The sequence below is a fragment of the Meles meles genome, chromosome 5, assembly GCF_922984935.1.
Source record: "Meles meles chromosome 5, mMelMel3.1 paternal haplotype, whole genome shotgun sequence".
Taxonomy (NCBI): domain Eukaryota; kingdom Metazoa; phylum Chordata; class Mammalia; order Carnivora; family Mustelidae; genus Meles; species Meles meles.
In genome coordinates, this window is record NC_060070.1 from 146,163,215 (window position 1) to 146,188,660 (window position 25,446).

The 25,446-nt window shown below is 47.1% G+C and overlaps 1 protein-coding gene, 1 long non-coding RNA gene and 1 pseudogene across 4 annotated transcripts in view; 2 read left to right on the forward strand and 1 right to left on the reverse strand.

Moving 5' to 3' along the window:
- Positions 1 to 3,384: 3,384 nt before the first annotated feature.
- LOC123942056 lies at positions 3,385 to 15,318 on the reverse strand. Its single transcript, XR_006818387.1, has 3 exons — positions 14,253 to 15,318; positions 4,290 to 4,465; positions 3,385 to 3,829 (listed from the first exon to the last, which is right to left on the reverse strand). It is a non-coding gene; the product is annotated as an uncharacterized LOC123942056 (long non-coding RNA).
- Positions 15,319 to 17,832: 2,514 nt separating this feature from the next.
- Positions 17,833 to 25,446, forward strand: part of E2F3 (E2F transcription factor 3) — a 73,953-nt gene continuing 66,339 nt past the window's right edge. Inside the window, exon 1 of one of the 3 annotated variants that reach the window (XM_046005995.1) lies at positions 17,833 to 18,746. In XM_046005995.1, the coding sequence (XP_045861951.1) occupies positions 18,348 to 18,746 (399 nt within the window). In that variant the 5' untranslated portion in view covers positions 17,833 to 18,347. Of the gene's footprint in view, positions 18,747 to 19,451; positions 19,968 to 25,446 lie in introns of those variants that run through there. The other 2 variants (XM_046005994.1, XM_046005996.1) reach the window with 2 other exon arrangements.
- Positions 24,696 to 24,828, forward strand: LOC123942797 (annotated as a pseudogene).

Genomic DNA, 25,446 nt, shown 5'->3' on the forward strand with positions numbered 1-25,446 from the left:
CCTGAGAAATGGATGTTTAGCTTGCTTGCCTCGGCAGTACAATCCAGAAGTGTTTGGAGTATGTCCTACACGAACAGTAGATTCTGCTACAAGCATACACATTTTTCTCCCAAGGGATTTGATAAAGTTTTGCCCTCTGTGAATAAGGGGACGGGAGGAGATGTGATCTAGAAATATTCCTCTATTCTCCCTCTTGCAATTTGTCCTAAACATGAGGGCTCCTTCTGTAAAGGGAATGAAGAGAAGAATGGGACCAGTAAAGATTTCACGTTCTTGAAGCAAGATCATTGATCACCTGCTCATATAGATGACTTCTCTGCTCCTGAAAAGTGCACTCCACACCACCCCTCCCGTCTGCACGGCTTCTATCTAGGACCTTTCTTATTCATTTATTCTCCTGATGATTCTTTTACAACTACATTTCCCCAGCCAAATGTGGCTGGTCTCAGGACGGGCACCTGACCCGAATGAAGACAAGGAGCGCCTCTCTTAGTAGTTTTGAATTTGTGTCTCAGTCCGCAGAACCCAGAAGATACGAAACTAAGAAGCTATTGGTAGCCCCATGTCTTGCATGCCAAGGAAGCCAGTCTGCACTGAAAGAAATATAGCCAATCCAAATGAGGGAAGACAGTTGGACAGAGAGTTCCAGTAGAGTTTGGGCTTCTGGTTCAAGTAGTTTCTGAGACTCAAGCACCTTGTACTCTCCTGGTGACTTCCCCTATCTGATCAAGTTGAAGACGCCATCAATTAAAAGATGTACCAGTTCGTTAGTATGTATGTTATGTAAATACACTTGCAGTTAACCATAATGTGCTATCGAGTGGTAGACTCATTTTATTGCAAAGATATTTTTAAAAATTGTCAGGCAAATTTTAGAACCAATGAAGTAGCTATTTGACTCCTCCTTGGAGTTTAAGCAAATACAAGTTGGCTTGCTTGAGTTACAATCACAGCAAGTACGGGTGAATGCAATGGAAAGATAGGTTCTGACCTGGGAACAGGATAATGTGAAAAAGACATGGCAATAAGGGAGAGGAAGAGATAATCTCAAGCAAGCTTCACACCCGGCATGGAGCCCAACGCAGGGCTCGATCTCACGACCCTGAGATCATGACCCAAGCTGAAATCAAGAGTCAGAGGTTTAACTGACTGTGTTACCCAGGAAACACCTTGCAATAAGTACTTCTTCAGGGAAGAATGATATCATGCAAGAATTACAAAGAGCATACATTACCTCGAAAATAATGGAAATTGCCAGTGTCCTCCTTTAATCCTCCACTGTTACTAGAAGGAGCGACCCACCTGGAGGTGAAGAAAGACTGACAGTGATGAGTGTCAAGCAAGTTCATTAAGGTGCTTTCCTATAATTATTATTCATAAATACAGTTGGAACATTGGTTAATATACATGGGCATCTTCTCAAGCTAGAAGCTGGCAAGTCCTCAGAATGCACCCTCCTAATATAACTAAATTGTTTTCTACTTAGTGATAAATGAGTGATTTAAATGGAAGAAAGCTTTGAAAGTTCGCAAAGAAGCAAACTTTTCTTGGGTAAACCGATTGTAAGCTCAGATTGACCTTGGTCAGTATAGGTGAAGGACCCTATCTGAAGGCTATGGAAATTTACACACACTTTACAAACGGTTGTCCCACCACAAAGAATTTCCAGAGTTTACATGAGAATTTTTCTTACAGACTCAACTGTCCTATAGCCCACTTCTACTTTAAATTTGGCTTGTGGTATTGCTTCTGCCGTAGTGTGAGCTGTGAACTTACATAGTCTGCCAGATGGCAGTGGGAAGCCCATTAGTTATGCATCACACATCCTGATCAAAACTGAAAGAAATTATGCTCAGATTGAGGAGAGATGCTTGAGAGTAAGGCAATGATTAGAATTTTCTGTATTTTTACAGAAGATTTCACATAATCATTGTCCATAAATAAACTCATTCTTATGATCCTGTAGACCCAAACTGGGACAAATTCCAAAGGAGCTCCTCTCGTGCTTTGGGTCAAAATGTGCACGTTCCCATGATATTCATTAGAGAACGCTATAGAGCGGATGCCCTTTCAAGGTTATCTCGAGAAGTCTGAGAATCAGAGTGTAAACTAATACATTAAATATTGTGCCTTCCAGAGGAGGTCTGTTCTTTAATAGGTCCTGGAAAGGAAATAGAGGAATTCAGTTACAAAGGAAGCTTATTAGAATCTTTGAGAGAACAGGCTTGATGAAAATAAATGGGAAATGCAGTATATAAATACTGTTGATAGGAAAAGTCTAAGTAGTATTTTGAAAGGGGCTGAGGGACCCGAAGTGTATAAAATAACATTATCTGATTGTAAAGTTTATCATCTCTGAAATAAAATATAAGATGGTGTTTGTTGCTGAACAAAATCACGAGATTGTATCATAACCATACATTACCAGCTATCTGTGGAGTAGAAGACATTTATATTAGAGCTAATTCTAATGCACTCTTGTGAGAAAAGATCTTCCTTTTTATGGCTTAAGGAGAGCCAATCACTGTAAATATATCCACGGAAGCCAGTCCCAGCTCTGCTTTGAATTGTCTTTTTGGCAAGGAGTAAACTGATCTATTTTTCTAGTTCTTGGTTTCCCCATCTATTAAATAAGGGAAAGAAATACTTGTCTTTCCCATCCATTGGGAGGCTAGGAAGAAAAATGTCGGAAAGAGATGTTTCAAAGGGGGAAAGCTCTATCTTGGATGAAGAAAAGAAAAAAACCTTTCTGCCCTGTCCCCAAATTTTCTGAGAATGCTAGACTCCACCAATAGACGGAGCATCTTTGATGACTCTCACAATCCTTGGAATCCAAAATCAGCTCTGAGGGAAGCTTGGAAGACCGTGAACCTACAGCGGCAGTAGAAGAAACAGGGGACACAGTGAACGTGGCTCTCAAGTTGTGAGCGATACAAGGTGTGGACTCCCTACTCTCGTGGTGCATCCAATCTAGCACCCAGGGGAGTCTTGGAGCTGCACCTTCCCAACCTGCCTCTTCATCCCCTCCAAACACCCAGATCTGCCTCTCCCCGGGGTCTAGCCTATTGGAGCATCTAGAAGGAAGACGGCAGACCGGGAGAGGAGCTTGGATGACAGCATTGAACGTCCCATTTGAACTTGTATTCGAGTGTGATTCTGCCATCATTTACATTCAGCAAGATGTTGTTTGAAAAGAGAATTCAACATCTAAAACAACAAAACAAAACAACCCTTTGATTTAAAAAAAAAACAAAAACAAAAAACAAAACCGTGGGTCTAACGGGTTTCCTCACAAGCAGGAAATCGTTTCCAGAGTTTCTTCTGTTCCTTCCACAAATATTTATCGTATGCCTGTTGTGGCAGTAGGGTCTTAGAAGACTTCCAACGTGGAGGGAGACGGGGTTCAGTCCCACAAGGCTGCCCCCACACCCGTACCTTAGATGCCCATCGCACACCCAGGGTCTCCCATTTGCCTCCGACCAACGACTTCCTCCCTGGGTTTCATTAATTTGCTAGAGTGGCTCACAAAACTCAGGGAGACAATTTATTTACTAGAATCCTGGTTAATTATAAAAGGAGGCAACCCAGAACGAGCCAGATGGAAGAGATGCGTAGGACAATGTGTGGGGAAAGAGCACGGAGCTTCCATGCCCCGTCCAGGCCTCCCACTCCCCCCAAATCTCCATGTGCTCACCAATCCAGAAGCTCACCGAAGCCCATCCTTGTGGGTTTCTACTGGATACTTCGTTACTTAGCCGGGATTGATTAAATCATTGACCACTGGTGATTGATTCAACCCGCAGCCAAGGGGTAGGGCTGAGTAGGAGTTCTGTGCCAGAAACAGAGACAGAGACCAAATGCACATTTCTGGTGGTAAATATCACCAGATATCCCAGGTCTCAGCTGTGACAAAGGACAAAGTCCCAGCTCTCACGAAGCTATCATCCACAGAAACCGAACCTCCGGGCCCCCAGGTTTTGTTTTTCTAGGTTTTATTCTTTAAGAGAACCAGATGTTCCTCCCATAATTCACATTCCTTCTTACCCCACCCCCTTTCCACCACCCTCTCCTCCCTCCAGAAAGTCATTTCTATTTATTTGCAAACACAGATTTTAACGTTTGCTCATCGGAAGGATATTGGTCCCTGCATATCTGTGCCATTGGTTCTGAAGCCGGCGCTGCATGAAACAAGGATTTGTGCTTGTTGCCTGGCTTGATTTCCTTCTGTTTTATATTCAACATCACATGTCAGAAGTGGGTCTTAGAGCAGGATGTTTATATGTACATACTTTGGGTGGATTTGACCTGATGGGCCGTGTAGACATAATCAATCCATCGGCAGACATTTCTGGAGACATTCCTGAATGTATAAAACAAGGTCCTCCTTCTCAACGAGCCTCTCCAGCTTCTTGTGAGGGGCAGCTCTGTAAGGATCCCACAGGCCTACCGCCCTCCCTGTGGTCATCTGAAAAGAGAAGGAAAGATGTTAAAGGTAACAGGCACATTAACTCCTCTTGTAGTTCACAGTCAAAAGGATATCTACCTCAGAGTGAACAGTTTTGCAGGGGGTCCTCTGTATGTGTGTGTCTGTGTCTGTGTGTTGCAAGAACAGGACTAATGGGTACCTAGAGGGGTCAACTTTTCACTGTTCCTGGTGGATATCTCACCAGCTTTGGGCAGGATGAAAAAGGTTACCTCTAGATAAAACCAACTACAGGGAAGGTGGTCCTCTGAGGGTCTCTTTCTCCTTTGTTTTCTCTGTTCCCTCTCTGCTGACCTTGCTCATCAACACTAACTCCCATCTTTCTGCTCCTAGAATACTGTCACTCAAGGCCCCACTGTGTGTCCTGCCTCTTCACTACAGTATGAAGATAGCATTCATATCCATCCCCACCGTCACTCATCAATGGCATGGCTCCATCTGCTCTCTGGCGGATGGGCCTTCATTCTTACTTGTTCTGGAACATCACTCCTAAAGCTGGCTAGCCCGAGGGAGGGGATGACCTTTCCAGATAGTGAAGGACCACTGTGCAAGTAAGAATGTTGTCCAGGTAAGAATGTCATCCGTCGAAGCACATTATCCACATTAAGGATGTTGTCCAAATAAGGTGTCTACTAGTCTCTCCAACAACACTCCATGCTCTTATTATTGCGCCTTCTCCACCACCAAAATGAGTCTCTCCAATCCAGATTCTTTGACATTGCTGGTAGATTTTTGCAGATCAAGTAAATTATTCCATGCTCACCAGTTAATGAGACGAGCCACGGAGAATCGAAGCCCTCATCTTTTACCTCTCTCAGGTGCCCTAATTATTACAATCTCTACAGAGATTGTTCCAATTGATTGTTACAATCTCTACAGAGATTGTTCTCTAGCCCAAAGAAATGACTCTAAGGGAAGGAATATTAGGCCAGGGTAGTTAAGATAGGAGATACATTAAAACTAGAGGGACCTTTCCCTCATACTCTTACATACAGGTCATCCCCAGCACAAAACTAGCTCAATGGAAAAAAGTCAGTAACCTTCCTGCAAGCCCTCTTCTGCAAGGAGAGAAAAAAATTAATACACACTTCAACCTGGCGATTCACAGACCTGTACCCCTGGGGATAAAAATACATTATATGTTTATAAACAAATAAATAAAAATCTTAAAAAAATTAATACACACTTTAAGTAGCATTCATGTTTTGTAAATTTTCTGCCATAGCTTAAGTTGAAAATGTTCTCATACAACAATAATGTGTAAATATTTCTTTACATGTTTTCAACAAAATAACCTCAGAGTTAAAAAATTTTTCTAATAAGATGTTGAGGAAAATAACCTCAGGGATTAAAGATCGTCTATTTTCTCTTAAACCAAGGATGTATTTTTTTCTTTGACCTCTTAAATTCCCGTTGAGTACTGGACAGATAAAACTCATACCATTTCTGGCCTCTTAATGAGCTTTTGCTTTGTTTTGAGCAACTTAAGATATAAACAGGAAAGGTCACCCTGACCAAGAGAATCTGATCACTTTTTGTGAGTAAGTCTTTGGCAAAGCTTTTACCTCTGTTTTATAGAATTTACCTGGTGTAGTGGTATCTAGAGACCCTGTAGCTTGGCAGGTTAAAAACAACAGGAACTTATTTTCTCACAGTTCTGGAGGCTAGAAGTCTGAAATCGAGATGTTGTTGGGACCACGCTCCTCTTTAAAACTGAAGGGAAAGCCTTTGCTGTCTCTTCTACATTCTGGTAGTCGGCAGGCAAGCTTTGGCATTCCTTGGCTTGTAGTTACATGCCCCAATCTCTGCCTTCATCATCAGAGGACATTTTTCCTCTGTGTCTTCGTATTGCCATCTTCTTAGAAGGATACCAGTCGTATTGAATTAAGGGCTCACTCTCCTCCCATATGACCTCATCGAATTTAATTCTATCTGCAATGACCCCATTTCCAGATGGAGTCACATTCTGAGGCTTTAGGGGTTAGAACTTGGGCACATCTTTTTTTTTTTTTTTTTTTTTTTTTGACAGACAGAGATGACAAGCAGGCAGAGAGGCAGGCAGAGAGAGAGAGGGGGAAGCAGGCTCCCCGCCGAGCATGGAGCCCGATGTGGGGCTTGATCCCAGGACCCCGGGATCACAACCTGAGCTGAAGGCAGAGGCTTTAACCCACTGAGCCACCCAGGCTCCCCTGGACACATCTTTTTTAGGGGGATGCAATTCAACCCATGATATTTGGGATCTGTGATTTTATTTGAGAATGGCTTGGAAACCAGGTGTTGTTCTCTAGAGAAGCTGGCTTCTCAGATTAGACTCGTGTTCCATTTTCAGAGCTGTGTCTATAGGCCACTGGGCTCCCCTTTAGAGTGTCATGGTGTGTAGAAGGATCACTGAATCAAGAGTATGAACCCCCAAATCAGAAACTTTGCCATCTAGCACCTATGACGTTTTGTGCTTGACATTATATATCTGTCATCTGCTGTGTTAGAGAGGGTAAAAACCCCTAGGTTTTTAGAGGATAGAAGCACCTAGTCTTGCTGTTTATTGTGAATATATATTTGTTTAAACTTTAAACAAGAATGTATCCATATATTACTTGTAAAAGTAGAATATTTTAATGTAAAAGCATAAGGCTTTATCATCGTAAAGTGCTCACAAATTATTTTTATATTTGGTAAATCATAACCAATGTCTTAAAAATATTGAGATTCCTTCCAAAGTACCTACTGCTTATCTTAGATTTTGCTTGTGCAAATAAATGGCATTTGAGACAATTGTCCAGGGCGCTCCATAGGTCCGCATTCTACCTCTTTCTTTTCTTCCTCTTGTCTTCCACACGTTGCATTTGCTCTTCTTCTCCTTTTCCTGTTTCTTGCTCTTAGAGCTCTTTCTCCCCTCAACGGCATTCCAAAGAGCACACAGGATGCTCCAACCCACCTGCTCACCCTTGACATTGGCTGTTACATGTGTGCATGCATACCATTTAAGAACAGGACTAGTGAGTACCCAGAGGGATAAAACTTCACTTTTCCTCATGGTTATTCTTCCAATTTGGGGCAGGATGAAAGTTAAGGTCAACTCTAGGCAGTACTAAATTAAGGGAAGGATGGCCCCATGAGTTTCCAAGCATTGAAAGTAAAGACCTGAAAAAGACTTACTGGACAGGCCTGGATTACATTCCTACCCCTAGAGTGGGGATAAAAGGGCTCGCATTCAACTAAATCACATGGTTCCTGGCAGTGAGGACTAGAGGTCAGCAAGCAAAAGCAGTGGATGCTTTCTGATATCTACAAGTCACACCCATGTAAATCTACATACATCTATTTGTCCAGCAAACACTGACCAAGCAAGTACAGTGTGGTGAGTACCAAAAGTCAAAGTTAACTGAAGAAAAAAATATCGGCTCTCAAGATGTTCACAGTTCAGTGGAAGAGAAAAAAAAAAGAAAAAAGAAATCAATAGATTATCATTTTAAGTCATATGTTATGGAAAAGAGAAGACATCTCAATCTGCCTGCGCGGTCTGGTCTAGTTCACTATGATGTCTTACTTAGATCAGAGGTTGTCCTACTCTTTCTCTGAAGGGCCAAATATTTTCAGCCCTGTGGGTTAAACTATATTGCAACTATACTCAACACTGCCCTTGGAGCCCCAAAGCAGCCATAGACAATATGTAAACAAATGGGCTTGGCGATGCTCTAATAAAACTTTATTAACAAAAACCAAACTTGGAATTCCATTTAATTTCTCATGTGTCATAGGATATATTCTTTTGATATGGAATATATTCTTTTGATTTTTTTTTTCAACCATTCAAGAATAGAAAAAGCTAAAATATCATTCTTTGATTGCAGGTGTATAAAATCAGACCAAGGCCAGATTTCACCTGGAGCCATGGTTCACTGACCTAAATTATTGCCACAGTCCTGGTTCCTCCAATACATCGCCCATACTGCCAACAGAGGGGTCCTCCTTAGACCAGATCTCCTCATGTCACACATTGTCTCAGTAACTACTTACTGCCCTCGGCGTATACTCCAAATGTCTTCAATCTGGCTTATAAATGTCCTCCATGTTTCCCTGCTGAACTACTTCCATTTCCCTTAAGAAGCCATGCATTCATGTTCCCTGCTCCCATTCTATATTACCTAATTAATTCTTACTCATTCGTCTATTTCCTCCTCCAGGAAGCCTCCCTAAGTTCTCCCTTAAGCCCACATGAGGTGCCCTTCTGCAGTGTCTTGATAGCACCATGCGCTGCCGTACATCACAGACTTATAATGTATTATTACATATAGTTATAATGACATCATTATTATTCTGTATTAGCTAGCCTCTATCTTCAAGTCTGGAGAAGACACGTTTAAGTCTGTTTTATCACAGCCACAGTTTCTAAATTGGAGTCTGGCACAAAGTAGATGCTTGATAAACATTTATTGGATGGATGAAAAACACTGGATCTGAGCAGAGGAGGTGTTCCCTGAGCTGAGTCTTCAAAGATGGGTAACAGTGTATAACTTTGACAGGAAGGGACAGGCATTTCCAAGTAGATAGCTGTAGCTGTCATGGAAGAGGGAAAGAGCATTTGAGGAACTCCAGGTAGGTTGGTTTGGCTGGAGTGCTTGTCACCAGTGGGAAAATGATGTGGAGCGGGACTAGAGAGAGAACCTGAGAGCTTGTAGGCTAAGATAAGAAATTCAGTCTTGCTTAATTCCGTGGGTAATGGGGAGCCTCAGAAAGACAAAGTTGGTTGGATTGACATTTTAAAGACTTTACTTAGATCTCATTGTCCATGGAGGTAGTCTAGATCCAATTAAAGTGTCTGAGATGAAGTAGACAAGATCATCTTGGCAGTAGAACTGACTGGAGTCTGGTGCCAGTTTCACATTAGGAAATGAATTTGGAGTCTGCAGTAAGAGTTCACAAAAGTAAAGACCATGCAAATTAAGGACATGTTCGTGGAAATACAGTGGAAGTTTCATACTTGAAACTCGGGGAAAATGGCCAGGTTGGAAATAGAGAATTGGGAAAAGCCACAGCCTATAAGTATGTGCTCATTTATTAGCCTATACTAGATTTACTAGCCCATGCATGGCTATTTAAATTTGAATTTAGGGGCGCCTGGGTGGCTCAGTCGGTTAAGCAACGTCCTACGGCTCAGTCCTGGGATCGAGTCTCACATCGGGCTCCCAGCTTGGCTGGGAGTCTGCTTCTCCCTCTGACTTTCCCTCTCATGCTCTCTCTCACTCTCTCAAATAAATAAATAAAATCCTTATTAAAAGAAAGAAAGAAAGAAAGAAAGAAAGAAAGAAAGAAAGAAAGAAAAACTCTTAATCCTAGAGAACAAACTGGTGGTTACCAGAGGGGAGGAGGATGGAAGATGGGTGACGTAGGTGATGGGGATTGTTGAATCACTATATGGTGCACCTGAAACTAATATAACACTGTATGTTAACTGAAATTAAAATATAAACTTAAAAAAAAAAGGAAAGGTCAATCAGAAGATGGTGAGGAGGCAGCCTTGTTCTTCAATCTCCCCCTTATGCCTGTATGAAAAGAGAAAGGACATCTACATAGGAAAACCAGAAACCCATGAGCAGTGTTTATGACAAAACTTGGTGACAGAGTAACCCCATGAGTCCCAAAACAGAAATGAGAGGGAACAGACCACCAAGTGCCATTGAGAGCTGCATGGTATCAGCACCTGTGTCTGTTGGACCTTTGAACAATGCCCAAAGAGCCGTCAGCAGAGTGACATGGTAATGGCAGCTGAAACTGGGGGGGGGGGGGGGGGGGATTTGCCCCCCAGGAGCAGGTGAGAGCAAGGGCAGTGGTAGGATGGTCTGGAGGGACAGGAACAGTCTAGTCTCTGCCTCTCAAAACCCTCAGGGTTCCCTTTCAAGATGGGGATTCACCAAGTAGGAAGGGCTAGGATGGATTCAAAACCGACCAGGAAAGGGGTCTCTGGGTGGCTCGGTGGGTTAAGCATCCAGCTCTTGATTTTGGCTCCTGTTATGATTTAGGGTCATGAGATCGAGCCCCAAGTTGGGCTCTGCACTGGGCGCGGAGGCTGCTTAAAATTCTCTCTCTCCCTTTCCCACAACCCCCTTCATAGACTCTCTCGCTCAAAAAAAAACAAACAAAAAACAAAACAAAAAAACAACACAAACAAACAAACAAAACCAAACAAACAAAACCCAAACAGAAAAGAAAAGAAAACAAAACTGACCGGACAGGCACAAGGCAGGAGGAGGAACGGGAAGGTCGACACTAGACCGCACTAGGGACGGAGGGGCACAACCAGGAAATCTGAGAACGTTCCTCGTCCCCAGGACAGCAGGGAAGATGGAGCTCCGGGAGGTCGGACAAGCTCACCCGAACCTCCTCACTCGAGTCCGCGGAAACAGATTTCACATACAGAAGAGTACTGAGGACAAATACGGTGGGAAAACGAACATAAGGAGCGTGAATGATCGCTAAGAGCACAGAATAAGGGCCCAAATGGCCTTGTGCGCCTGAGAGTGGCCCAACGGCTCAAACCCGAGTCCGGTCCATACGAGGGATCCGGCCGCAAAATCTGCAGGAAATGCGGGAGACGGAGCGGAGGGGTTAACCGCGCCGGGAGCGCGCATTCTGCCACACTCAGGCCTTGAGGTTAAACGGCCCAAAGGCCTCGAAGGCGTTCCGGGAGCTGATATAACAAACGCCCACACACTAGGAGGCTTAAAACAACAGGACTTTATCCTCTCGCCGTTGCGCACAGTTTGAAACCAAGATGGCGGCCGCGTGGCTTCCTTCCGGAGGCTCCTGCGGGAGAATCGGCCCCGTGCCCCGCCCCCAGCTGCCCGCGACGACGGCCTCCTTGCTGTGCCTTGGTTTGTGGACATCCGGTCAATCTCTGCCTCCGCTCCCGTATCTCCTCTACCTTCCTCGTCTCCCCTTCTCTTCTAAACTGAGCTTGGATTTATGGCTCATCCTAATCCAAGGTCACCTCCTCTTGAGATCCTTACCTCCATTATTCTGCAAAGGCCGCTTTTCTACATGAGGTCAAAGGTCAGAATCAAAGGTCCCAGGGGACAGCTCTAGTGGCAGGGGCCACTATTCAACCCAGTCGAGGCACGGAGATAAATCGGAAGGAAAATAAAAGGGTAGATGTGGAACCAGAGATCAAGAGACTTAAGACATATCAGCATTTTCTTTAATTGGGCAGGATGAAACTACTGTTTCTAAAGATGCGTATTTAAATGATGAAAGTTTGAAAAACATAAAGGGAAGTGAAGACTAAAAACCTAAGGCTGGGGACACCTGGGTGGCTCAGTTGGTTGAGCCGCTGTCTTCCGGCTCAGGTCATGATCCCAGAGTCCTGGGATCGAGTCCTGCATCAGGCTCCTTGCTCGGCAGAGAGCCTTCTTCTCTCCCTGCCTCTGCCTGCCTCTCTGCCTGCTTGGGTGTACTCTCTCTCTCTCTGTGACAAATAAATAAAATAAAATCTCTAAAAACATCAGGGTGATGGTTAAGTTTTGGTGGGAGGCCGGGGGCTGTGGTCAGGACAGAGCATATGAAAGGAACTGCAGGTCGAAGTCACGGTTGCCCAAGAAGCCGATTTATAGGGCAAGAGATTGCTAGGTCATGGATGGACGCCTGTGGGTGTTTCTCCAATTGCGTCCTGAGGACAGCCTGCACCCCAATTAGCCTGTTTATCATAAGGCACATTCCTGGGCTCCAGTCGGAGAGGCAGATTCACTAGAGGTGACTGAGAGCCACGTTCTGTGATGAAGTTCATCCCAGATTTATTTAAAAACACAAGGGTCCACTCGGTGGGTTCGTCCATTAAGCATCCAACTCTTTTTTTTTTTTTTTTAAGATTTTATCCATTTATTTGACAGACAGAGATCACAGTAGGCAGAGAGAGAGAGGGAGAAGCAGGCTCCCTGCTGAGCAGAAAGCCCAAAGCGGGGCTTGATCCCAGGACCCTCGGATCATGACCTGAGCTGAAAGCAGAGGCTTTAACTCACTGAGCCACCCAGGTGCCCCAAGCATCCAACTCTTGGCTTCCCCTGAGGTCATGCGCTCCGGGTTGTTGAATCCAGAGCCGGGAGCTGGGCTCTGAACTCAGTGCAGAATCTGCTTTTGATTTTGTTCCCCCTCTTCCTCTGCCCCTGCCCACTCACACACACTGTCTCTCAAATGATTAAATAAAGCCTTCAATAAATAAATAATAAAAACACAAGAGCTCGATCCAAACTGTACCTTCCTGGACAAAGAGCTGAAGACAAGAAACTCGATGCTGGTATCTAACCCACAATCTATAATAACCATAATGGTCGATTTTCTAGGATAAGCACCTAGAAATTTCGTTATTAGTGTGGGATGTGGTGATGGGTTATAGACAGGCTCTTCCTAACCAGGAAGATAAATGTTATTTCTATGTGGGCAACTAACAGAACTGCACTACAAAATCCCTAAATTCTTAAACTAGTCTTCTCCAGACCCTCAAATTTTAAAGCTGCATACTGTAAACCCAGTGTGGCAACAGGGTTTGGCTGAACTGAGGTTAGAGGCACAATTTGAACCTCCCGCTGTTCCAAAGACTTTCTGGGCTCACGAGCGGTTCCTTTCGTTTCCTGAGCCTATGATTTTTCTATCTGAAGATTCAATATTGAATTGCCACAAAACTGTTTAATGGTACTGTTTCTTGGGAATTACTTCCATCGGTCTGATGGATGTGGGCAAAATTGTATTTTGAAATTGAAATGAGGGCTTTTACAATCAGAGAAAAACAACTATCATATGATCTCCCTGATATGAGGAAGTGGAGATGCAACGTGGGGGTTTGGGGGGTAGGAAAAGAATAAATGAAAAAAGATGGGATCGGGAGGGAGACAAACCGTAAGAGACTCTTAATCGCACAAAACAAACTGAGGGTTGCTGGTGGGGAGGGGGGTCGGGAGAGGGGGGTGTGGTTGTGGACATTGGGGAAGGTATGTGCTATGGTGAATGCTGTGAAGTGTGTAAACCCGGTGATTCACAGACCTGTACCCCTGGGGCTAATAATACATTATATATTTATTAAAAATATTTTTAATTACCAAAAAAAAAAAAAGAAAATGAGGACTTTTAGAGAGGATTAAACATCCAGCTTTATATATATATATATATATATATATAGTATGTGTGTGTGTTTGTGTGTGTATGTGAGTGACTAGGAATTCTGGGCTTGTTATGTTAACTGGCAGGATGAGAAAGGGCAGGATGAGAAAGCCCCACCAAGGCATTTGGGCACAGGAATGGAAACTCCCACTGTAGCCAGAATAGGAAATAAGGGGAAGAAGGCCAAAGTCACAGAGCTGACTCTGGCTCTCAACCTCTAATACTTGAAGATATTAACCTGGAGGGACTTGTTAAATAAGATTCTTGGGCCCTGACTCAAAGGATTCCAACTCATTAGGACTGAGGAGAGCTCAGGAATCTGCATTTTTACGAACTCCTTAGGTAAGTCTGCAACATGGTTGAACTGCTGTCTTCGGGCTCAGGTCATGATCCTGAGCTTTGGAAAGTCTTCAACAGGGGCTCGAGCCCCGGCTGACAATTAGTGTCATTGGTATCCAGCAAGGAATGGTCTCTTGGCCGCAGCACAAAACAACGTGAGTAGCCGCGAAGAGGTTTGAGATTCGGGTAGGCAGGCTAACAGGTTGAATTAGTACCCCCAGGGCTACCATAATAAATTATCGCAAAGTGCGTAGCTCAAAACAACAGAAATTTATTCTCTCACCGGTCTAGAGGGCAGAAGTCCTAAATCTGGGTGTCGGCAGGGCTTTGCTTTGGTCGCAGGCTCTGTGGAAGATTCTATCCCTTGCCTCTTATGGCTTCTGGTGGCTGCTGGCATTTCTTGACTTGGAGCTGCTCATTCCAGTCTCTGCCTCCACCTTCTCAAAGTCTCTCCTCCTCTGTGTCTTTCCTCTGGGTGTCTCATAAGGATATTTGTCACTGGATTTCTTTATCGTGGGACTTAGGGCTCACCCAGGTAATTCAAAAGGATCTTGAGATTCTTGACTTGATTACATCTGCAAAGACCCTTTTTCCAAATAAGTTCACACTACAGGTTCTAGGGGTAAGGATAAAGACATGATTTTTTGAGGGGCCACCACTCAAACCAACTATGCAGGCCCATTTTGGAACAACTAGCTGCCTGGGCCGCTGTCAAAGCAAGAGAAAGGCGGTGATGATTGGCAAGAGCAGTCTGTCTCTAGTCTGGATCGGTCTGACTTTCCAGAGAAGGACAGGAAGGCTCAGACTTGGGAGCCAGCCAGAAGCCACTGAGATGGGAGTGGGACAAGCCACAGAGATGACTTTATTTTATTACCCTGAACTTCTGGGTCAGGATTCCAGAATCCCTACTAACCAGAACATGCCTGTGCTCCTACTCTGGGACAAAGCTAAGCTGCATGGTCAGTGGACATCCAAGGGCAAAAGGGAAGATTAGAGGCTGGGAGTCATATTGGACTACACAGAGCTACAAAGCAGTCACACAAATAAACAGAATCATAAATAGCTCCCACTTATCGAATGCCTGCTATACGCCCGGTGCTTTACATTTATTATTGCCTCTTTCATCATGACCTTGTAATATGGGCACTGCAATAGGAGTTCCCACGGAACATACCAGAAAACAGGCTTTTAGAGATTAAAGTTATATAACTAGTAAGTGGCTCCAAAGCCCATTATCTTTCTACCAAAACATGCTCCCTGTCCACAAATCAATAGCCTACCTCAAATTTTAGCATCTTATTTTCTGCTGCTAAACCTAAAAGGACAAAAGGTTTGCTTTCTACCAAATACCCTACATTAAAAATATAACTTGTCGGGGCGCCTGGGTGGCTCAGTGGATTTAGCCGCTGCCTTCGGCTCAGGTCATGATCTCGGGGTCCTGGGATCGAGCCCCGCATCGGGCTCTCTGCTCTGCAGGGGGCCTGCTTCCTCCTCTCTCTCTGCCTGCCTCTCTGCCTACTTGTGATCTCTCTCTCTGTCAAATAAATAAATAAATGAATCTTTAAAAATAATTTAAAAAAATATAACTTGGCTAGGGGCGCCTGGGTGGCTCAGTGGGTTAAGTGTCTGCCTTCAGCTCGGGTCATGATCTCATGGTCCTGGGATGGAGCCCCGCATTGGGTTCTCTGCTCAGCGGGAAGCCTGCTTCCCCCTCTCTCTGCCTGCCTCTCTGCCTACTTGTGATCTCTGTCTGTCAAATAAATAAATAAAATCTTAATATATATATATATAACTTGGCTAAAGGAGAAGTATGTCAAAGCTTTCTAAGCTGGAATCACGGGTGTGGATCTGGATGGTGAACACGATCCTCTGTGAATGTCATTGTAATCACTCACAGGGTGTTCCAGCCGGGATTTTGTACACAGTTCCAAAACCTGGGTTTGTCTCTAATCTTAAAAATGCAGGTTTGGGGCGCCTGGGTGGCTCAGTGGGTTAAGCCGCTGCCTTCGGCTTAGGTCATGATCTCGGGGTCCTAGGATAGAGTCCCGCATCCGGCTCTCTGCTCAGGGGGGAGCCTGCTTCCCTCTCTCTCTCTCTCTGCCTGCCTCTCTATCTACTTGTGATCTCTCTGTCAAATAAATAAATAAAATCTTAAAAAAAAATGCAGGTCTGTCACGACTCCCCCACAACCCTCACTGCCACCACCAAAAGGATGCCACCAGCCATGTCCGACAGGGGGTAATATCCACGTAGTTACAGTACGAGGGTTCTCAGTAGTGACCCACAGTGGAAAGCAGGATCGATGGAACAGAATCAGAGAAACTGCTTATACATTACACCTCTAGCCCAAAAGAATTGATGCCCTCTGAGTACCATCTAATCTGTCCTAAAGAGAGTATCAGTTTTATGATAGAGTGTCAGTAAATGTTTGGGGACTAGGCCACGTGTCCTCAACTAGCTTGCAAGCAAGCACAAAACATTCCTGAGCCAGGAGCCAGGTTTGACCAGGTAATAGGACTGAAGTATTAAGGAGTCCGAGCCTCCATTGACCTATCTGTCCAGGCCTTTCTTAATACTGAGTATATGCGTTTTTGGAAATTATTATTAATGATAAGAATCTTAACAATAATAAAGTTTTGGATAGGAGCACGAAGAATCGCAACCCTCATCACCCCGTGAACACCAGCTTAGCGGCTGTTTTGTACAATTCTCAGCGACTGGAATGGTAAATGACGACTGACATGTACACCTTTCCCCACATTCCTGCAGGGGTCCCTTTTCCTGTCCAGTCTCACAGGGGCAATCTTCGATTTTAAGACCCATGAACCGTTGCATCCATACAGAAGTCCATTCGGCCATATAGACTTCTGGTGACAATTTATGGTATGCTAAAAAAAAAAAAAAAGTCTTTAAAAATGTTTTGGAATGAGTCTCGATCGCCGCATTTGCTTTCTGACAGAGAACTTGGTAGGAAACCGATATTGTCAAGCGCCGGTGTCTGGGCGCGCAGCATTGGATGGGAGCAAGACGTCATCGTGGGAAGCGTGCACTTCTTCGGGTTCCTGCTTGGCGGATTAAAAACCCGCAGATCAGCCCTAGGTTAGCCCTGATTAAATGCCCTGGGTGCTCCTGGGCCAGGAGGGGTCGGGGGGGGGGAGGGGCGTCCGCGGGACTCAAACCAACACTAGTGGTAAGCTTTCGCTCCAAACCTTGCAGAGTTAATTGTCACTTCGACCCCATCCAGGCTTCTAATGAAGCCACCAGGAAGGATCTGGAATGCTAACTCAAGTGGTGCCCGCAATAGAGTCAGCCGAACCTTCTGCCCCCACGATCCCGTCTGCCCACATGCTTCTGTCGATCAGCCTGGGCCTCGGGATCAGCTCTCGCCGCGGCATTGGTTGGAATTCAGGCAAAGAGAAACCCACGATTTAAAGGGCTCCGTGCCCACCTGCCGGGCATCGTCCGCGTGGTCCAACTTGCCTTTGGAACGTATTTGGGAGAACCTCCAGCTCGTGCACATCTACTACACTGACTGGCCAGAGGAAGGAGAATTCCGGCGAGTGTCCCCTTGGTCACCTTGACGATTTCCAAAAGCGAAACTTGCGCTCCAGACTAGATCTTCACTGAGTCTGCGGGGCGCTGAGCGCCTGCCCAGGTCAGCAGCCCCCGCCCCACGCGCGGGCGGGGACCGGGCGGAGCTTGGACAAGGCGTGGTTTTCCGTGGGAGAGAAGGAAAGGCTTTGCCCCACCTCCTAAAAACCCTGCTCTCCTCCGACCAATCAAGGAGGCCTATGCAAATAGAGCCTCTGTAGCCCCGGTAACCATGATGCACGGTGGCCAACGGAAACCCGCAAGTCGCGGCCCTGCGCCGCGATTGGGAGTTAAGTAAGGAGGCAGCGGCCCAATGGGCTGTGTGAACGGGCCTCGGCGGGTTGGAGGGCGGGGATATGCAAATATGGTTTGAAAAGCCGGCGGGAAATCTGAGTTTCGCGGGAGGACCTTGGCGCGTAAACCGTATCCCTTCATTCATTGTCAGCAGCAGCTTCCTGGAGCCATTTTTCAGCTGCCGGCCGCAGCACCCGGGCTGCCGCCGCCGCCTCGCAATCCGTTGCATCGGCCGCCCCCGACGCCTCCATCCCCCCTCGGGGCCCGATATCCGTGCGGCCGGGACCCTCCTCTCTCCAGAGCCCCGATTATTTTTGGCCCCCGGGGCCCGTGCGGTGCGGAAAAATAAAAAGAAAAGAGAGAGAAGGGGCTCGGAAGCGCCGGGCGGGGAGGAGAGAAGGAGGAGAGACTTGGAAACTCCGACTGCAAATAATAAAGAAATTGAAAACAATACGTTAATATACCATAGCAATAAAAAGAGCAGGAGCGAGAGATGAGAAAGGGGATCCAGCCCGCCCTGGAGCAGTACCTGGTGACCGCCGGGGGTGGGGAGGGGGCGGCTGTCGTCGCCGCCGCCGCTGCAGCCTCCATGGACAAAAGGGCACTGCTAGCCAGCCCCGGCTTCCCCGCCGCCGCCGCCGCCGCTGCTGCTGCCGCCCCGGGCGCGTACATCCAGATCCTCACCACGAACACTTCCACCACCTCCTGTACCTCCTCCCTCCAAAGCGGCGCCGTCGCCGCCGGCCCCCTCCTCCCCAGTGCCCCCGGCGCGGAGCAGACCGCCGGCAGCCTCCTCTACACCACGCCGCACGGACCCTCCAGCAGAGCCGGGCTGCTGCAGCAGCCACCAGCGCTGGGACGCGGCGGCAGCGGCGGCGGCGGCGGCCCTCCGGTAATGCCCTCCCGTTCCCACCGTCCCCAGCCCGGGCGGGAGGTGGGCTCGCAAGGCGCGGGGTGGTGGGCGCGCTGCGGGCCGCCCCGGGACAGCGCGGGGCCGAGCGTCGTGGGCCTCGGCGGCTGCCCCTCCGACCGGGTTTTATTGTTAGACTTGTGCACTCCCTCCTGCGCCCGGAGGGTCGGGGGGCTCCGCCAGGCGCGCGGGGCAGCGGGGAGTGCCTTGGCGCGGACCACGTCAAACACTCCGAAACTTTTTGCGGCCCCCCCACTTCTTTTCCTGCACTTTTCCCTACCCCCACCCTCCCCTCCCCTCCAACTCGAAGCTTCCTCTTTCTCGGGCGTAGGAAGGGGTCACGCCCCGGATGGAGAAGGGGGTGGGGGAGGGAGTCGTGAACTGGGGAGTGGGGGACTCTGGGGGCTGGAAACCCGGACACTGTTGGGGTGATGGCCCCCCGCCGGCCTCGGAGGCCCGTTGGCTGCCGGGGGTCCCTAAGGCGTACTCGGGGCGCAGGGGCTCTGCCATGCGGCGCTTGACACATTTTGGGATCTGTAACTCCCCGCAACAAAGGGGCTGGGGGAGGCGCAGAGGGGTGGTGGGGGGAGATGGGGCTGGAAGCCGGGTGCGAGCTGGGGTGTGGGCTGGCCGGGGGTGAGGGACTCGCGGGCCAGGCGCCCCGGCCTGGGCGCATCCTGGCGGCGGCCGCGGCGGCGCCCGCGTGGCCCGAGCGCCCGGGCCTTCCTCGCCGGGCCCCGGGCCTGCCCTTGACCCGCCTCTCCCCTTGCCCCTTCCTTCCCCGCCCTGTCCCCCTCCCCGCCCCCCGGCGACGGAGGGCGGGGGCAGCCGTGTTCCCGTCCCGCCGCCTGGGTCTGTCCCTCTCCCCGGGACCCGCCGGTGACGTTTCGCACACGTGCGCGGAGGACGCGCCTGTGACTGGGGAGGAGGCGGCGGCGGGAGGGGGCGCTGGAGGGGGAGAGGGGGGCACCCACTTCCTCCTGCTCGCCGGCTCCCTGGCCTGGGACGGTCCCGGCGCCCTCGCACCCGCCCCCGGCACGGCCACCCTCCCTCTGCTCTCCCTAACCCACACCCCCCCCGCCACGGGCGCCCGCCCTCGCCCGGCGCCGCCGGTCTGCTCGGCCCTCCGGGCCCCCTCTCCAGCCGGCCCCCCCCACCTCCCCCGGAGCCAGGCTGGTTTCGGAAATGCCCTTACAGCAGCAGGTTAGTGACCGGGACGGCTCGGGGGCTGCCGCCGCCGCGGGGGCACCGGATTCTGTTGGGGGCTGAAGCCGTGGGGGTAGGCGGTTGAGCGGGGTTTTGGAGTGGGAACGGGGGGTTGGGTGCTTGAGGGAAATGAGTAAGCAAGAAAAATCTAACTAAGTAAATGCCCCGGCCTCCGGTTCTAGGAGCCTCGGGCCGGGAGTGTCCGCCCCAGGGGGTGGGTATGGTGTTTACGTGTATTTTTTTCCTAGGGGGCCGATGGATGGGCGATCGAAAAGCGGAGGGGGGGCTTCTCGCCAATGGCCGAGTTGAGCTCTGTTTTCTCTCTTGCTTCCCTTGTGCTGGAGGGGGAGGGGGGCGGGTCAGAGGGTAGGGTGTCCGTAGGATTCCCAGGCCACCCGCCACCCCCTCCCTTTGTCCCTGTAATTTATAAAGCGCCTTTGAGAGATGATTTAGGTCAGTATGCGGCTTCTCTTTTTGTTGATACTAGAAAGAAGTGTGGCCCGGAGGTCTCTCCCCTTTCTCCCTTTCTCTCTCCTTCATTCCCTTCCTCCATGCCTCCTGTCTTCACCCTCGTGGTGAGGCTTGGCCCCCACGAGGCTAGAAACGAACCGAGTCGCCTGTGGTTGATAATACCAGTCGTTGACCTCACCTTGTCTCAGTTCCAAATGGGTGTCTTCTTTTTGGAGAATCGGGATTTTGCAGGGCTCCTAAAGGAAGTCAGCACCTAGGCAGCACTTTGGGAAATGAGATGGGCTGTGGAATAATGAAAATTTTGTAATTCCCTTACTCTTTCCAATTTCTCCCATGGTTGGATCTTAACTGCTTTCCAGCCCGGCAGATACTTGCTGAGGATGTGTGATATAGTCTCATATAGTCTCAAAGCAGCTCATCGTTTTTTAGTGACAAGGGTCTGCCAGCAGGGGGGAGATAGAGTGCACTGCCTGCTCAACATACTGTATCCAGGATGCTGGATCTCAGGCACAAGAATATTCCATGCTTTTAGCATTAAATACTGTTAACTTCATCTGACCATCTCAACATGTTTAGCATATTTTTTCAAGCTTACTGGCCCCTTACACAGTTCTCTTACTATATCATAAACCTAATCTGAAACAGCCAGCTATTGACATGTTTCTTGGATTGCATTCAGATTTATGGAAGAGTAGTTTTGATAATGGGAAATTATGAGATCACCAGATTGCTGGGGTTTTTTGTTTTTGTTTTTGTTTTTGTTTTTTTTTTTTTTTTGGAATCTTAGCCTGCTTGTCAAGCCTCCAAAACTGTCTAGCCAAACTTACATGTAGTTCATTGTCTTTAAAGTATAAAAATGATCCTGTCTTCCAAGTTATTTCAAAACTTTTTCTTTCTTTCCGTGAGATTATTACTCCAAAGTCATGAACGCTGAAGATAAGGTTCGAGTTTCTTATCAAAATTATGTTCGACTTTTATTTAAGTGTTGAAATTTTGTTCATCTGCTTTCCCTGAGGCAGAAGATAGCTTGGGTATAGCTAAGTGATTGTCTGAACACAGAAACCATTTAAACACTTTGTGTCCAAGAAGAGGTTGAGAACTCTGTTCTGCTGGCCAGATTTGCAGACCTACCTGGTTCCAATTCTCAAGGATGTGTAACAACTTTTTACAGGAACAGATCCTCACCTTTTTTTAGTGGGAGAAAATATTGAGTTCTCCTTACTAGCTATCTTGCTGCTATTATTTACAAGTTTTATGATCTTAGGCAAATCAGTTAATTTCTGCAAAGATTTCCTCTTCTGTAAAATAGGAACAATAGCAAGGTTAAGACTGGGGTTCTTTTTTCTTTTGAAGGGTTCAGTATGATAATGGATGTAAAACTTCACACAGTGCCAGGCAAATAGATATCCAATAAAATCAGCATTCAGAAATGTTATTTCTTTTATAACTTAGAGAAGTAGTGCAAGACTTTGCATACGTTCCCTTCTTTCCATATGACAGTAAAAGGGTTGAAAGTTTTCTAAGGTGATACGTAATGAACGATACTGAATTCATTTGGGTTTTTTTTTTTTTAAGATTTTATTTATTTATTTGACAGAGATCACAAGTAGGCAGAGAGGTGGGTGGGGGGAAGGAAGCAGGCTCCCTCTGGAGCAGAGAGCCCGATGTGGGCCTCTATCCCGGGACCCTGGGATCATGACGTGAGCCGAAGGCAGAGGCTTTAATCCACTGAGCCACCCAGGCACCCCTCGTTTGGGTTTTTAAATCCACAGAACCTGGCTCTTCAGCCATGGGTAAAACAGGGACATGTCAGTAGGACAGGACTATATAGAGATAGTGTTGAATGGCCTGTACATGATCTTGTGCCCTGAGTGGTGATAAATTTAGATCAACTCATCCTCACTTTTTCGCCGGGCCTCCACCTCTCCCCTGACCCCACGGACCTGCTCCCTTGTGGGTGCTGTCTGTGCTCCCTAGCTTTGAGCTGTCAGCAAGGCCGAGGCGTGCTCTAGGTAAACTCATTTTCAGCTGGTGGACTATGGGAGATGGGAGTGCTGTAGAGGACCAGAGCCAGAGTGCTATTTTCTGAAGCTGAAGGGGCTTCATCATTTTCCACCTCTCCTAAAAAAGCAGGTGAAATTTATTTCATCCTCCTCCTAGAAAATTTGGGATCTATTCATGCGAGAGGCTAGTAGCCTTTCACATCTAATTTAATTTAATGCAGTCACAGCAGCCTCCTGATTATACTTGGGGAAAGAACCCACAGCACTTGAAATCTCGGTGTGAGAATGGGCAAACCAGAGATGCTATAGCTAGGTCTGCTTTTTCCTGTGCAAGTATAAAAGAAAAACGCCGGGTTCCTGTGGTTCTATACTCAATAATCTTGCTTCTGCTGAGATACATGGTTGGTGCCAAGTTTAAACTAGGAGAGAATTTTTAGTCACTACATACCCCAAAAGGGAAGTTTTAACATAATGCAGTGCCCAGACTTGGGCAGTACAAATAGCTCCTCTATAATCAGTACCAAGGGTGCCCCTCTAATCATCCTCTGAAACAAAGTGCCCTTAACTGTGCCACTGGGAGCCGGAACCCAAGCTCGTGAACGGGAAAGGATTTTTTTTTTTTCTTTAAGTCGTCACCTTGTGTAACTCTTGGAAGAGTAGATTCTGAGATTAATGTTGTGCGGTGTAAAGCTAACTTGAAAACAGAAAATAATACTCAAAGCTTAGGTGTGAATAAACAGCAACACCTGGAGATTTAAAGGCCGGAGGGGGGTGGAGGTGGGGAGTTGCTGTTTTCTCATTTCTCCGAGATCTCACACAGTAGTTTTCTTTAACTTTTGTGTCTTGGGGCGCCGGGGTGGCTCAGTCGGTTCAGCATCCCACTCTTGATCTCAGCTCAGGTCTTGATCTCCGGGTCACGAGTTCAAGCCCTGTGTTGGGCTCCACACTGGGCTGGGCACGGAGCCTACTTTAAAAACGAGACAAATGAGACCTCTTCTGTCTTGATTGCCTTCCCCAAAGATATCCCACCCGCGCCTTCAACCCCCTTTCCATAGGACTGGGACCCATTTGGCAAAGCTTCAGATATCCATCGTTCGTTTTTCTGATTTCCCAGCATTTACTTGTCCTCCATTTGTCCCCTTCGCCAGGGTCACCAGCTCCCATGCTGTTGCATCCACCCTCTTTCTCGCTAACGTTGTTGAACAAGATGAGAGAAAGCCAGCAATGGGCCTGTGCTTGGGATATCGAGGTCCGTCTCCGTGCCCATGAAACCACCCCAAAGAGTGCAAAGCATAGAAGCAGATTTCAATTCTTATCAGAGTCTCTGTTTCCATTTGGTTTTTAAAGAGAGGAACTTTCCTGAATTCTTGGAGGTACTCAGCATGTGGTTGAATGTGTATTTTCGTGCTTGTTAGCAACTTAAAAATAGTGTTTTAGGGACTATTTACAATTACTAAGAACCCTTTTTTTTTTTTTTAACTAATCATTTTTCATGGGACTAAGAAGGGAAGATAAACTAGGAAAGCAGTAAATATAGGAAACCACTAATGCTATCTCTTTCCGCCTACTCTGATCCGCTCTTTTGGCTTCATAGAGTGACTTGGAAAATGTATCTTACACAAAGAAAAGTTAGACAACAGAGAGCTTAGAAAAGCAAGAGCTGAGGTGGGGACAGGAAACCCAGGACAGGGGTTAATGTCGACGAAGAACGCACAGCGCTTTTGCTCTAATAAGAAGGAAATTGGTTCATTTTCTGTTATCACTTTTGTTTCAAACACTCCCCCCACCCCCCTAAAGCAGTGTGTCCTGAGAACTCCAGGAATGTACGAGTTGCAAGAATGCATTCTTATTCTTCCCTGGACCTTAACTGGGGGGTCAGTCTTGTGGCCTTGGTGGCCAGAGTCACCTGCAAGTATCGCTTTGAACAAGAGGAAATAAAGCCCACTGGCTGCCAGATTGGATCACCGAGGCCATGCCCTTTGCTTTGCTGGAGAGAACCTGAGCAAAGCAGACCATTACTTAGATTTGTGAACTAAGGCGGGGGTCTGTGCCCGCTGGAGGCTGATGGGGAGAATGGACAGCTGATGGAATAGGGAAGGGATGGAAAGAAAATTATGGTTGACCCTTGAACAGCACACGCACACACACACACACACACACACACAGCCAAAAATCTGAGTATAGCTTTTGACTCCTCCCCCCAAAACTTATCTGCCAATAGTTAATAACTGATTCCTAATAACACAGTTTAAGCTTTGCACAGTGGTAGTATCGTAGCCAGTGAGGTTTATCTGAGGCGCGATTATTGCTGATTGAAAACTTTTTCCTAATAACACAGTTCACATGGATTTTGCCTGTGTATTTCATACAGTGTTAAAATAAGCCCGAGGAAGGAAAATGTTAAGAAAATCACAAGGAACAGAAAAGACACTTCTACTACTGCAAAGAAGAAATAAGTAAAAACTCATAGAAGTGGACCCATGTACTTCAAAGCTGGATTGTTCAAGGGTCACCTATAAGTGGCTTTGGCCCAAATGTCTGGGGCTAGCTGTAGGGTCCAGGGAATGTTCTGGTAACTCAACAGTCCCGAAGAATAAGGCTCCAGGTTAGCCCAGGCAACAATCGATGGTTCCCATGGTCTTCGTTCGACTCATGACATTCAGAGCTGTAGCGCGACAGAGTCATTCTCTGACCCGATCCCCTTCATTTTGCAGGTGAAGAAATTCAGCCCCAGTGGAGTTCAGTTACTTGCCCAAGGTCACAAGCTAGCTCATGGCCAAGCCAGGACTGAAATTGGAGACTTGAATTCTTAGAGGAAGCCTCATTCACCAAGAAAAAGTTAACGATGTCTCAGGTGCCCTTTATGGCAAAAATCGGATGTATAGAGTCTGTTTTAGGTGGCCTTCAGGAGGGTTTTTTTTTGTTGTTTTTTGTGGGTTTTTTTTGAGGGGGGTAAACGTGCACATGTGGAAGTGTCCTTTGAACAGTTGATCTTGGAGTAA